The sequence below is a fragment of the Colias philodice genome, chromosome 31 (genome assembly GCF_061535455.1).
Source record: "Colias philodice isolate Cphi_HAF_F1 chromosome 31, ilColPhil1 Martin Lab GWU primary, whole genome shotgun sequence".
In the NCBI taxonomy this organism is placed as follows: Eukaryota; Metazoa; Arthropoda; class Insecta; order Lepidoptera; family Pieridae; genus Colias; species Colias philodice.
The window spans coordinates 1924016-1938292 of NC_143116.1; the positions used below are offsets into that span (position 1 = coordinate 1924016).

At 33.8% G+C, this 14277-nt stretch overlaps 2 protein-coding genes across 2 annotated transcripts; both read right to left on the reverse strand.

Moving 5' to 3' along the window:
* Positions 1-769: 769 nt before the first annotated feature.
* Positions 770-2351, reverse strand: COX8 (Cytochrome c oxidase subunit 8). Its single transcript, XM_089713940.1, has 2 exons — positions 2155-2351; positions 770-918 (listed from the first exon to the last, which is right to left on the reverse strand). The coding sequence occupies exons 1-2, from the start codon at positions 2263-2265 to the stop codon at positions 820-822; spliced, it is 210 nt and encodes a 69-aa protein (XP_089570066.1). The 5' UTR covers positions 2266-2351; the 3' UTR covers positions 770-819.
* Positions 2352-3143: 792 nt separating this feature from the next.
* Positions 3144-12432, reverse strand: rept (RuvB-like helicase 2 rept). Its single transcript, XM_089713891.1, has 12 exons — positions 12309-12432; positions 11975-12161; positions 11228-11344; positions 10574-10655; positions 9829-9991; positions 8232-8328; positions 7838-7969; positions 7034-7146; positions 5618-5838; positions 4902-5040; positions 4005-4116; positions 3144-3301 (listed from the first exon to the last, which is right to left on the reverse strand). Exons 1-12 carry the CDS (start codon positions 12312-12314, stop codon positions 3270-3272), a joined length of 1401 nt encoding a protein of 466 aa, XP_089570017.1. The 5' UTR covers positions 12315-12432; the 3' UTR covers positions 3144-3269.
* Between the last annotated feature and the right edge of the window lie 1845 nt (positions 12433-14277).

Here is a 14277-nt window from a genome sequence, read left to right on the forward strand (position 1 = left end):
TAAAGAGATATATCGTAAAAACCATATCAACCGCTATTTTCAAGATGGCGGCCGTGGGACATGGGTGGCGACCCCACAAACTTGGTGATAGCTTCACACTGAACCCCCCTACACATCAAAAAAATAAAATTGCGTCCTCTAAAAAATGCAACCCCAAATCGTAACTTTTCAATGGAATACCTGAATTTGATATATTTTTGGATACTTCTGTAAAAATTTAATTAAATAAATTATCTTTCTAGTAGTGACTTGACAAGTCTGACACTGTGTCTCAAATCTATACTAATATGTATCATAAATCTGAAGAGTTTGTTTGTTTGTTGTTTGAACGCGCTAATCTCAGGAACTACTGGTCCGATTTATAAAATTCTTTCGGCGTTAGATAGCCCATTTATCGAGGAGAGACTATATATCATTACGCTAAAACCGGAGCGGAGTACTGCGGGTAAAACCGCGGGGCGCAGCTAGTAAAATGATGAAAATAAAATAAAATAGCTAATATTTATTTGCTAAAAACATGATACATACATTTTTTAGCAAATAAAATAAATTAGGTATCTTTTGAGTTGTACCTAACTCATGAAACTGTCTCATATATCTATACTTTCTATACTAATATTATAAAGAGGAAAGGTTTGTAATTATGTATGTATGGTTTTCACACATAAACTACTGGACCGATTTTGATGAAATTTGGCACAGACAATCTTTAGACCGACGGGCGACGCCGAGGCGGACCGCTAGTAGGATAGAAAATGAAACACAAAAGTCGCTATAAATAAATTTTACTTAAACCAATTCTACAATACATTGAATTATTTATTCAGCGGCTCCACGGTAATGCTTCATGTTGACGAGCACCCAGGCAGGGATGGAAAGCCAGCCGATCACCATGCCCAAAGAGAGGGTGATTAGTTCCTGGAAAAATAGTTTTAGTTTTAGAGAAATGAAAAAAGTGCACAATATTCGTAATTATAGAATAAATAATATAAAATAATTCGTAAATAGAGAATTTATCATAAGGAGAGATTTAGGGCGGGCATTGATATGGCAGAGCACAGCACAGAGCATTTTAACTCATTAAAAATTTTCGCATGTGACGCTTCGATGCTTCTCAGGAATACATTATTGTTATTTGATTTTGAATATTATTTCAATGAGGACAATGTCAATAATAGTTTGACAATGAGGATATAAAATGCTTTTTATCCTTATTTATTATTTACAAACTGCAGGCTTAGGTTTCGACTGGATTACCTGGAAAATTCCATTTTAGGAATATATTCACACTTTGATAGACAGTTATTCAGAGACATCTAGCTCAACAATCCATACTTAATATTATAAATGCGAAAGTAACTCTGTCTGTCTATCTGTTACTCAATCACGCCTTAACTACTGAACCAATTTGCATGAAATTTGGTATAGAGATATTTTGATACCCGAGAAAGGACATAAGATAGGTTTTATCCCGGAAATCCCACGGGAACGGGAAGTATGCGGGTTTTTCTTTGACTGCGCGGGCTTGCCGCGGGTGGAAAGCTAGTTTAAAATATTTTTTTTTTGAAAAGTTATGTTATTTACCCTGCATGTTTTGAAGAGTATACAGTAGTGGTTGCAGACAGAAATCAAAAGTTAACAAATTTCGTTAATTCTTTAATAATTAGAAACTGGTATATTATTCAAAGATTATGACTTATTACCTGACTAACATTTTGTAACAACCAGCAGTTTCTGCATAAGTTTTCCTCAATGAACTAATTAGTAAACCAACAATATCATACCTACAAATTGCAAATGACTACACGTTATAAAAACAACATTAAGTAAATTCTTTGTTTTAATATTTATTAATAATTTTATTATACAACATTATACTTAGTAGATGTAGCTTTACATACATTTTATCACCATTTTCAATGAAATTTATATCCAAAAAAGATTGAAATTATAGGTCTTATCATTAGATATGAAATTAAGGTGTCGAAACATAACCTCTAACAAAAAAATTACGTAATTATTTTTAACGCAATTTTAGTATTTAAGAGTTATTATTTACAAAGCTTATATGAGTAATATCAGGAAAACACACAAAAACTGTACATAAACATGAGTTATATCATCTAATCATGGATTTAAATAATCAATACTTACTCCCTTTGAAACCTTGTTTCTGGCAGGAATGGCGATACCGCTCATGTTCCTTACTTGCACGGCATTTTTAGCGACTTGGGGGGTCTTCAACAGGCTCCTGATAGCGATCATTTTGTATTTTTGTGGATTAACGCAGTGCAGCAAAACAGTCGTAGTAAAAATCGAACAATAATTTTTTTAGAACGTAAATGTCACTGTCAAGTTTAGTTTTTTTTTATTTGACATTGGTTGGAGCAAAGGCTTTTCGTATGGTTTAAATTATTGCTAGTTTAAAAAATTATACACTTCAATTTTATTACTACATAGTATAAAACAAAGTCGCTTTCGCTGTCTCCATGTATGTTTAAACCTTTAAAACTACGCAACGAATTTTGATGCGGTTTGTTTTAAAATAGATAGTGATTCTCGACGGAGGTCTTAGTATACAGGGTGTCCCACAATTGGTATACTAAGCGCGAAGGGACTTGTAGTTTTGCATACACTGATTACGTTAAAAATACTCAAACAACAAAATTACGTCAAAAATTTTTTGCTAAATTTTTCCTGAAAATTCATGTTTTCTTCTCTAGCTTCGCGCAGCCGGCATATACCGCTTTTCTTATGTGAGCATTTTGTCTATAAAAACATAATCTTAAACGATAGCTCACGTGCGGGTGGCAAAGTTGGGCGGGTTGATTTTTATGGGTATACACATAGAGTTTTAAGAATTCATCTATTTGAAAAAAAAAAATGCGCCTGGAATTTTTAAATATTTTTTTGCGTACTCAGCGTATGCAAAACTATAACCTCCTTTGAGCTTAGTATACCAACAGTGGGACACCCTGTATAATTTAATACATTTTTGACGAAGCGGGCGATAGGCGTTATCAATTCAAGTATTTGAGAATATAATGGTTATTTATAATTATTGTTATTTTAACCTTATTAGGTTTATAGGAATTATTATTCACAATCAAACTTATAAATACAAAAAAATAAAACACTAAAATATTTTCTAAAAATTTTAATCATTAAAATAACGTAAAGCTTATTCGTACTTATAGTAACTTAAAAATATTGTCCTCTGCAAAAACTCAAACATTCTGTGCTCAACTCATTTTCATACTGGCAACATATTACTGTGACACTTCCATTGACTGTGGACCATCTGAAAAAAAAAATTTATTACTTAATCATTACTTAGATAATAACAAAATCGAGTATGGATAAATGTTTTCTTCTAATTCTATCATGTGAAAACGGCTGATCCGATATGTATGAAATTTGGTACAGAGATAGATTATATTTTAATTTATAGTTAGCATTTTTTAGTTTAAAGTTACATATTGTTAACATTTTATTCCCTATATATAAAAAAAAAACTATTTCCTATAATCTATACTACTATTATAAAGCTGAAGAGTTTGTTTGTTTGTTCGAACGCGCTAATCTCAGGAACTACTGGGCCGATTTGAAAAATTATTTCGGTGTTAGATAGCCCATTTATCGAGGGAGGCTATAGGCTATATATCATCTCGCTAAGACCAACAGAAGCGGAGCAATGCGGGTAAAACCGCAGGGCACAGCTAGTAATATCTAAAAACATGTTTCCATTTTATTCCCCACATACAAAAAAAAAACTATTTCCTATAATAATACCTATAATCACTACATAGTATAAAACAAAGTCGCTTTCTCTGTCCCTATGTCCCTTTGTATGCTTAAATCTTTAAAACTACGCAACGGATTTTGATGCGGTTTTTTTTAAATAGATAGAGTGATTCAAGAGGAAGGTTTTAGTATATAATTTATTAGGTTTTAGACAACGCGGGAGAAGCCGCGGGCGGTATGCTAGTATTAAAATAACCAACCTCCCGACCCATCGTTGAACATAAACTCGTCTTGATACTCCTTCAGAAATTGTTCAGATCTGTGCTCGTCCAGGAATAGGGAATACACCTTCTTCACGTCTTCCATACTGACCTGTGAATGAATGAATTAATTAATTATTATTCATTCATAATACTCAAACTCAAACATTTATTTATTCAATTAGACTTCTTATAGAAGGACTTTTGAAACGTCATTACATATTTTTAACATTTACCACTGATTCGGAAAGCTACGGAGAAGAACCGGCAAGAAACTCCATAGTTGCTCTTTTAAATCATGTCAGTTTTACAAATAATTAATCTATTAATTAGAATGAATAATGAATGATAAACGAGGAAATAGATGTATGAATATACAAAATTTTGGAAGAGAAAACAAAATGAAAATTACAACAAAATATATATATATTTTTTAAACCATTTCATTTGTATGTATTGCGTTTTCAACATACAGTGACACCTATCCTTCTTTTTGACCTTTAGTTTTGCCTGAAAATAATGTTTTTCTACTTCCCACCAACCTCCCCCTAGAAAAGAGCACATCAGCTGCTCAACTGCTTTCCGAATCGGTGGTAAATGTTAAAAACGATGCGAAAGTGCTTCTAAAAGAAGTCTAATTGAATAAATAAATGTTTGAGTTTGAGTTGAGTTAAACAACTTGTAATATAGGTAATAGGACTCCCCCTCCTTTTGGTTACATTTTATCGCATCCCCATTAAATTAGTACTTTTACATACCCACCCTTAACAATCTACCATGATTTCACCCCTAAACTCTAAATAAATAAATAAATATATAATTTACCACCTCCCCCCAACTTCCTTTTTAATTCGTACTTCTTTATAAATCCCTAGTGTTTATCCATATTTCCCTTACCTCAGCGGCCTTCCTCCTCTTGGCAACGAGCGAAGCCGTGGTGATAAGTTGTATAGCGTAACGCAGCGACGTTTCGGTCGCTACACGTGTTAGTACTGTGAGTGCGTCCGCTGACATTTGACAGTCTTCTTCTTCGCATCTACGACAAAGATTTATTTATTTATTTATTATTTAACACTTTATTGTGCAAGAAACAAAATATACATAAAGGTTACAAAAATAAGATTAAAAAAAAGCACAAAGGGCGGCCTTATCACTATGCAGTGATCTCTGCCAGGCAACCACGGGGAACCACCAAAAATAAAAACATATTTTTAGAATAGGGTAGAAATAATAAAAGAATACAATAAATTAATATATACATATGTTATACAGTACATGATATAAATAGGTAAAAATGGACAAAAAATAAAATAAAAATAATAATATTAAATAGCTTTAATTTTTAAACACGTTTTTTTATCTACAATTGTGTATGTATGTAACTTATTCTTTATAATCTATATTATGTTATTTAATCTGTGTTTTTAGTCTGTGGTATAGTGTTTGTCTATGATTTAGTCAGTTTCGTCACTGTTATAATCCAATTTAGCAACTTTTTGGCCCAAATCCTACCAAATTGTCTAGAAATACGCCATTTTTGGCCCAAATTCTTCCCTAACATCTAGAAACAAGCTATTTTCCCCCAATTTTTTCCCATTTCCCATCAAACTCACCTAATATTAAGTATCTCCCGCAGCTCGCCATGCGAATAGGGCGCAGTGGGCACAATGATCATTCTGTCCAACAAGTCCAAAGGTATTCCGTGCGGGCTCTTATAATTTGTGCCCCTGATGCGAGTTATGCCCCTATTAGTTGCCATTATAACAACGGGGGCACTTTCCGATTCTAGCGCTCGGTTGAGGAATGAAAAACATTCGATGTCTAGCATGTGCGCCTGGAATTATAAAAAATATATTATTAATAATTAAGATATTATTATTAACTTTAATGAATAAAGATATCCTATTAATATTATAAAGGCGAAAGTTTGTATGGATGTTTGTTACTCTTTCACGTAAAAACTACGGAACCGATTACAATGAAATTTAGCACACATATAGAGGGTTAACATATAGGATAGTTTTTATCCCGGAAATCCCACGGGAACGGGAACTATGCGGGTTTTCCTTTGAAATCGCGGGCGAAGCCGCGGGCGGAAATCTAGTGTAAAATACAGGAAAAGGAAGAACACTTATAGCACAAGAACAACTGAATCAACGGGCTTTTCGAGATAATTAATGCTGAAAATTTAACAAAAAATAAAATTGAATCTTGCAGCTATTCCATCTTCTTCAGTATTGTAATATTCTTATACAAGTATAGATGTTAGTATAGACAGTTGTTCCTATGTGTTAAATTCCATACTATAATATTAATAGTAACTCTGTCTGTCTGTCTGTTACTCAATCACGCCTTAATTACTGAACCAATTTGCATGAAATTTGGTATAGAGATATTTTGATACCCGAAAAAGGACATAGAATAGGTTTTATCCCGGAAATCCTACGGGAACGGGTTTTTCTTTGAAAACGCGGGCGAAGCCGGGGCGGACCGCTAGTACATAATATGTATATGATCAATGAAATTTTGAGGAGTTTTTCTTTCGCTGACAGGAAGTCTTTTTGGCCAATATTCCTGTTTTCGTTTGTTTTGTTTGGTATTAATAGTACGTATTTCTAACATGATCACTACATAGTATAAAACAAAGTCACTTTCTCTGTACCTTTGTATACTTAAATCTTTAAAACTACGCAACGGATTTTGATGCGGTTTTTTTTTTAATAGATAGCGTGATTCAAGGGGAAGGTTAGTATATCATTTATTAGGTTTTAGTGGGCGAAGCCGCGGGCGGAACGCAAGTGATAAAAAAGGACGGGTTGCACTGGGGGAGTGCCGGCAGAAGTGAAAACTTGATTATTAACGTTGAGCATGTTTGATATCCATCCGTCTTACGCTTTTTCGATAAGGTCACGTGTCCTGACGCGAGTTTAAGATTTTCTACCCATTACAGAAAAAGTGCTCAACGCCGCTAAAGAAGTTTTCACTTCAATAAAAAAGTAATTTACTACTAATTCTTTTTATTTACTAACCTCATCAACAAACAACACGCCTGGTATCATCTCAGCTTTGCCCTCCTCCCTCCACTCGGCCACTTTACTGTTTATCTGTTCGCGAATTTCCGATTTTATCTCACCGGTGTCACCTGTGGGCAAAAATAGGGAAAATCTTGTAAAATTAACATAGAAAATGTTGAAATATGAGGGTATGTTGAAAAACGAGGTTATCAATTAATTAATCTTTTTACCTAACGTAAAAAAATGGCTTCGAATATTGAGGATATCGATGAAAAATACAATGATTTTCAAATTTATCAAACGCAACAATGTCTTTATTTTAAATACAAATTTCACTCAAAGCTAATATTATAAGCAGTAATTTATTCTATTTTTTTTACAAATATTAACAAAAACTTATTTACGCGTATATAACTAAATAATCCCTACTAATATTACAAATGCGAAAGTAACTCTGTCTGTCTGTTACGCTTTCCCGCTTAAACCTCTCAACCGGTTTTGATAAAATTTGGCACAGACAATCTTTAGACCCTGAGAAAGAACATAGGCTACCTTTTATCAAAACTAGTAATAAATAAATATATAAAGAAGCTAGTCCATACTAATATTATAAATGCGAAAGTAACTCTGTCTGTCTGTTACTCAATCACGCCTTAACTACTGAACCAATTTGCATGAAATTTGGTATAGAGATATTTTGATACCCGAGAAAGGGCATAGGATAGGTTTTATCCCGGAAATCCTACGGGAATGGGTTTTTCTTTGAAAACGCGGGCGAAGCCGCGGGCGGAAGCTAGTAAAAAATAAATAAATACTCACCCGAGAACAAAGCCAAAAAGCCGTGTGTCCTAGAGTTAATCACATCTACTTCATGTAGTGTGACTGTGTGTACTACTTCCTTGCGTTTCTGCAGTTCACCCTCCGGGCATTGCACGAAACGGGCTTGCTGACCTGAAAATAATTATAAAATATATCACTACATAGTATAAAACTAAGTCGCTTTCTCTGTCCCTATGTCCCTATGTAACAAGACTAAAAAAAGAGCGTACGTGCCGAGAACACGTGTCAGTAGTGAAACTTCTTTGGCAAGATTCAAAGATACCCAAATCGTCGCCTTACTCCATGACGTGACGGTGTTGCCATGACGCGACCTTGAAATTTTACTCTCAACGCGCCTAAAGAAGTTTCACTTCATAAGTAAGTTATAACATACCTGTAGCATCATAGTCTCTCGCTCTAGCGAAACTTCTGCCCAACTTGTTAATTTTTCCAGTCGCTTTATCTATAGTGATGACGTCACCGGCTTGTACCTATAATATTTAAAGTTTTAATTAAAACTAGCTTTCCGCCCGCTTTGTCTAAAACATAATAAATTATATACTAAAACCTTCCTCTTGAATCACTCTATCTATTCAAAAAAACCGCATCAAAATCCGTTGCGTAGTTTTAAAGATTTAAGCATACAAAGGGACATAGGGACAGAGAAAGCGACTTTGTTTTATACCATGTAGTGATATTTATGTTATACGCGTGAATGTATGTCTGTAAGTGATAAGGTTAAAACATTTTAGACAACTATGAATATTTAGAAAGGACTCGTGGGTAAAGAAGATGGTGGGGCATATCTATACAGGGTGTAATCGTTAAGTGTGCACAGGCAATTATTCCGAAACTATTACGGATATCAAAAAACTTTAAACTGATATTGAAAGTACTATACCTCATGAGTAAAATGACAATAATAACTTTTAAAATAAAACGAGAAATATACAAAAATGTTACATTAAACGCTCCCATACATTTTGTATTCAAACTTATTCAAAGCAAATATTCGAAATGACATCCTCAATTTGGAAAACCATTTTTTCCTCATCAAGCTCTATTTACAGTTTCTAAATGAACTTTCATTAACATTTGCAAAATAAATTAAAGTATAAAATCAAATAAAAAAGCAAAACCTTTCATACTAAATGTTTGGAATAGTCATATTTCATACTAAATGTACGGGAGCATTTGATGTAAATTTTTTGGATATTTCTCGTTTTATTTTTACAAAGTTATTATTGTCATTTTACTCATTAGGTATAGTACTTTTTATATCAGTTTAAAGTTTTTTGATATCTGCAATAGTTACGGAATAATCGCTTGTGCACACTTAACGATCACACCCGGTATAATATACACAAAAAATAGTAAAAATTGGCAGAACATTAGAATTATACTTAAATATTAATATGTATACAAATTATACTCTTCGCCCGCGTAAGCTTAGCAAAGGAAAACCTGCATAGTTCCCTTTCCCATGGGATGTTTAGGATAAAAACTATCCTATGTGTTAATCCAACTTACCCTCTACGTGTGTGCCAAATTTCATGATGATCAGTTCAGCAGTTTTTTGCGTGAAGGAGCAACAAACAAACATATATCGCATTTATAATATTATAGTATAGTAGGACTTGCTTGGAAGAAATTGCTGTTAAGCAATAAAGCCGCCAATTGCTTAGTATAATATCCTGATTTTGTCAAACTTTGTGTGTGCAATAAAGTGTATATCTTATATATAAAATTCTCGTGTCACAATGTTAGTCTGCATACTCCTCCGAAACGGGTGGACCGATTCTCATGAAATTTTCTGTGCATATCGGGTAAGTCTGAGAATCGGCCAACATCTATTTTTCATATGTACCACGGGCGAAGCCGGGGCGGACCGCTAGTAAATAGATAAATAAATAAATAGGATTCAATCTCTATTTATAAAAATTAATTCCTATTATTTTCCTATAAAATTTTCTTGACAAAAACTATTTTACCTTTTCCTTCATAAGCGAGTCGATCATCTTGCTCCCCATATCATAATTAGTTTCCATATCTGTTGTTTTCAACGTCAATCTCCCAGATCGAGCCCCACCACCCCCCGCTGCTCTTTCTATCACCACTTCAACTACCTCACCCTCTATGATCTCCGATTCTTCCCTGAAATTATTAATTCATTTTTAGATGTAACTTTTGATTTAATATTTTAGGATGAATAGTTGTCACTATTTCCTGTCAAAACATGCTAGCTGTCGAAAACTATAAAATGCCACGTTCCTTTGATTCGTGGCGCATTCGTACGAATCGTACGTATTTGTACGTTCGGACGTTGTTTATACGACGTTCGACCCAACTACCCTCACTTTGCTAATAGTCGTTGACTTGCTGCGATTTTTTATCAACTACCTACATCAATTAGGTAGCTGTGTAGAATCGCAGTACATTCTTATTACATTCAAACTAATATTTAACCCGGCCTCGCGTGTTTTTTTTTCTTATATTATTTATTTACTAGCTGTCCTGTGTGCTTATCCGTCCAATAAAGTATTACACAATAATATTAAAATGTCACGTAAAATGTCAAATACAGGCAATTAGTAAACGTTTTTAAAATGGTAGTTTTATACATTATTCGACGAATAAGTTTTATCCAAGCATTGAAAAATCGTCCCTTAATATAACAAGTTTTATTTATTAGGCAGATAGTCTACTTTGGTTTTTTCAAAAATAACAAATACATACTTAATTCTTATTCCAATAGATTTCCTTATAGCCTGTGTCAATGCTTCCGTTTTGCTCATCTCCAAAGAGTAGATTTCAGAACCTGTGGAAAGAATAAGAAAACTTAATACTCCATCCTTTGAATTAAAGAAATATTATAGTAGTAGTAGTAGTTATTGAACAAATTTTAATGAAAGAAAGAAAGAAAGAAAGAAAGAAACATTTATTTGGCTCCATGATATAATGGTGTTTGTTTTATTTATATACTAGCTTCCGCCCACGACTTTTTCTACATATTTTTCCAGGATAAAAAGTATCCCATTTTATGCCCAGGATAATAAGGTATAATTATACCAAGTTTCATCGAAATCGAACTGTTAGTTTTCATGTGATGCCTGAACATACAAACATTTTTTTAATCTCATATTTGGGTTTGGTATCGATCCAGTAACACCCCCCCCCCCCTGCTATCTATTTTTTCAATATATTCAATGTCCAGACTTGACCCTTCTACAGATTTATTATATGTATATGTATAGATCTAAGAGCAATATCTAAGGGTTGTAACTGATACAATTTTCGAAAAATATACATGAGAAATCTATCTAGTCTATATAATATACTGAATTGCATAAAATAAAATTCAAATTAATAACTTAAAAAGTAACAACAAACCTGCCATGCTTGTAAATGGTGTATCTGGTCCCAACGCCTGTGCGAGCCCCATGGCGATGGCTGTTTTACCTGTGCCCGGTTGACCGGCTAGGAGCACCGCTCTGCCTGCAATTTTACCTGAAAATAGATATTGCGATATTAATGTATGAATGAATGAATGAATACTAATACTACAAATAATTGCACCAGAAACAAAATAGTAACAAAAAACACAGACAATAGAAAACGTACAAAAAGGCGGCCTTTAATACAGCGATCTCTTCCAGGCAACCTTGGGTCAAGGATCAGGAGAATTACGTCATATTTTGAGGTCGATGGTGCACAACACTATTTATAATAATTTATATATACATAGAGATACAATACATAATTTATTATTAATGTTTTTTAGCATTTCTTACTTATAATTTTGTTTGAGTATCTTAACAGTAGAGTGTAGATAAAACCATGATTTTTATACAAATATTTCTCTATAAATTACATCCATGCTTATTTTTAAAGTTACACAAACAAAGTTTTTATTTGTACATACCTACAAATTTTTATACTATGTATTTGTTCTATATTTGTTTGTGTTCATTGTTTTTGATATTGATTTAGGAATAATATGTGAGAGCCTTTTTTAATGTCATGCTGGTGTTAATGTTTATTTAAATTAGTCGCAGGACGCAGGGGCAATACATGTTATCAACATCACAAGAAATTTGTTGTTTCCATAGCAACCAAACATGTTTATTCAATACATACCTTCTCGAATCATCTGCAAAATGACGCCAGCAGCCTTTCTAGCCATCTTCTGGCCCACCATGCCCTGAGATACCGCTCTAGGCTCCAGGGCATCGTCCAAACCTAACCCTCTAATATGGGAATGAGCTCCGATCCTCTCTATTCGCGTTATGGATCGCACTTCTTGTACTTGCGCCGCTGCTAGTGACTAAAATCCGTAAAAAGTATTAAAAACATGGTATTTTAGGTATAAGAGTTCAACATTTGAGGTTATATTCACGTTAAGCAGTTTTTATACAAATAACTACATGTTGTTAACGGTGTTATAATATAATAAATTGTATGTAATACTTACAGCCATTTTTTAATGTATTCGTTCGATGATAAACAAGAATTACACAGTTATTATGAATTACAAACACAACGTTTGTATCCGGCGCAAAACAAATTACAAATCTGATGACTGACGTTTTGCTTGGTGTTGCTATTTGCTGCCACAGACTACACAGACTATGTTAATGTATGCATTTTTCAAAAAAATTCAAGTGAATTTTTTTTTTTTGTTATCGAATTTTTTATATTCTTTAAAAATTTGTAATAGTAAATTTATTTAGATCAAGTCTAATTTCTGATCAATACTTTGTTGTGTTTTTTTTACTTTAGCTCTAGGTCAATTTAAATAATTTACTGTTATGTGATGACTGATGAACAATCAATTTCTACTCTCCATAGAATCAATAAATGTACCTACAGCGAATACCCAATAAAATGATACAAATCAATATTTAAACGAGCTATTAAAGGTAATTAGAGTACTGTACTGTAAACACACTGGCATCCATTCTTATGGTGTTTGTGATAAAATATCAGAAAATAGAGAAATTACAAGTCGTTTCTAGCCACTCAAGTGCTGAACGACCGGGAGCCGGTCGATCCACATTCAGGGGCTTGTGCGTTGCGACCGGCTCCCGGTCGATCAACAGTCGTGGGTTTTGCGTTCGCTTTATAAAACGGTCTAATAACCTTCCTCTTTCTAACTTATATGACATGTTAAGGAAAGAACAGGCGGCGGACAGGCGGATCCCTAGCGCCAGCTTACCATGATCCGCGGAACCACAAAAAAACTTATTCGCGTCAATCTATATTATTTTTAAAATTGATTGATTTCTTGCAGTGTTTTTGTATGAAAAGGCTTAGCCAAGTAATGTTCATATATACTGAAATTTCCAGTGTATTAGATATAAGCTTCTTGCTGGGCGGGGCCAGGTCGTAGAAGAATTAAATAATAAGAAAATACATATGTGATTTAAGGAAAAGTGTGGGTCATATGCGAAATATGACTCGTTAGAGTTTCAGGTATGAATATGTTGACTTCGTGTTTTAAATTGCAGACCCGTACGTCAAAAAAATAAAGACATAGAATCGTTTAATGATGATTTTAAGACCAATCTATTTGCAATTATTTTCTATCGAGCCGATTTCGTCCAATTATGTATCGAGTCCGTCCACGGTCTTTGAAATATGACGAATATATGCTCATGAACTTCGCATTTACAATATAAGTAGGATAGGATAGTAGTAGGAGTAGGAAGTATAGGATACTAGAGGTCCGCCCCGGCTTCGCCCGTGGTACATATTTCGCAATAAAAGGTAGCCTATGTCCTTTCTCGGGTATCAAAATATCTCCATACCAAATTTCATGCAAATTGGTTCAGTAGTTAAGGCGTGATTGAGTAACAGACAGACAGACAGAGTTACTTTCGCATTTATAATATTAGTATGGATGGATAGGATTATCATCCTGAGGCCTGAGGGCCAATGAACGCAAACGAAGCCGAGGCGCAAAAGCTTGTTAAGTAATTTAAAAATTTAAACGACGACGGCCTATGTTAATCAAATTTAAAAAAAAAGAACATTGAAAACAAGTTGAAAACAATATTAAAAATTAAAAACTTTTCATTTTCTATTTTCAAAAAAAGCGCGGCATAGTGGCGGCATATCACCAATCCCAGATCACTCATTGAAATGTCACACAACACTCAAATTAAAAACATGTGACACGTTTTCATTGCGAAATAGGTCGCATAAAACCTACTTGCTAGAGATATAACAGGCGTTTATACCGTTAGGTATCCCCTACGTTCCCACTGCACTAGTTTTTCTAACCACTAGAGTTGTGAAAACATATCACGTACTATGGTAACTCGATTTTAATTTAATCGACTTGTTGCTTGATTTGTAAGTTCTATCTATCGTCTATCAATATTCAAAACTTATTCGATTGAATACTTACTGGTTTTTAGGCTATTGCATAGCTTTTATCC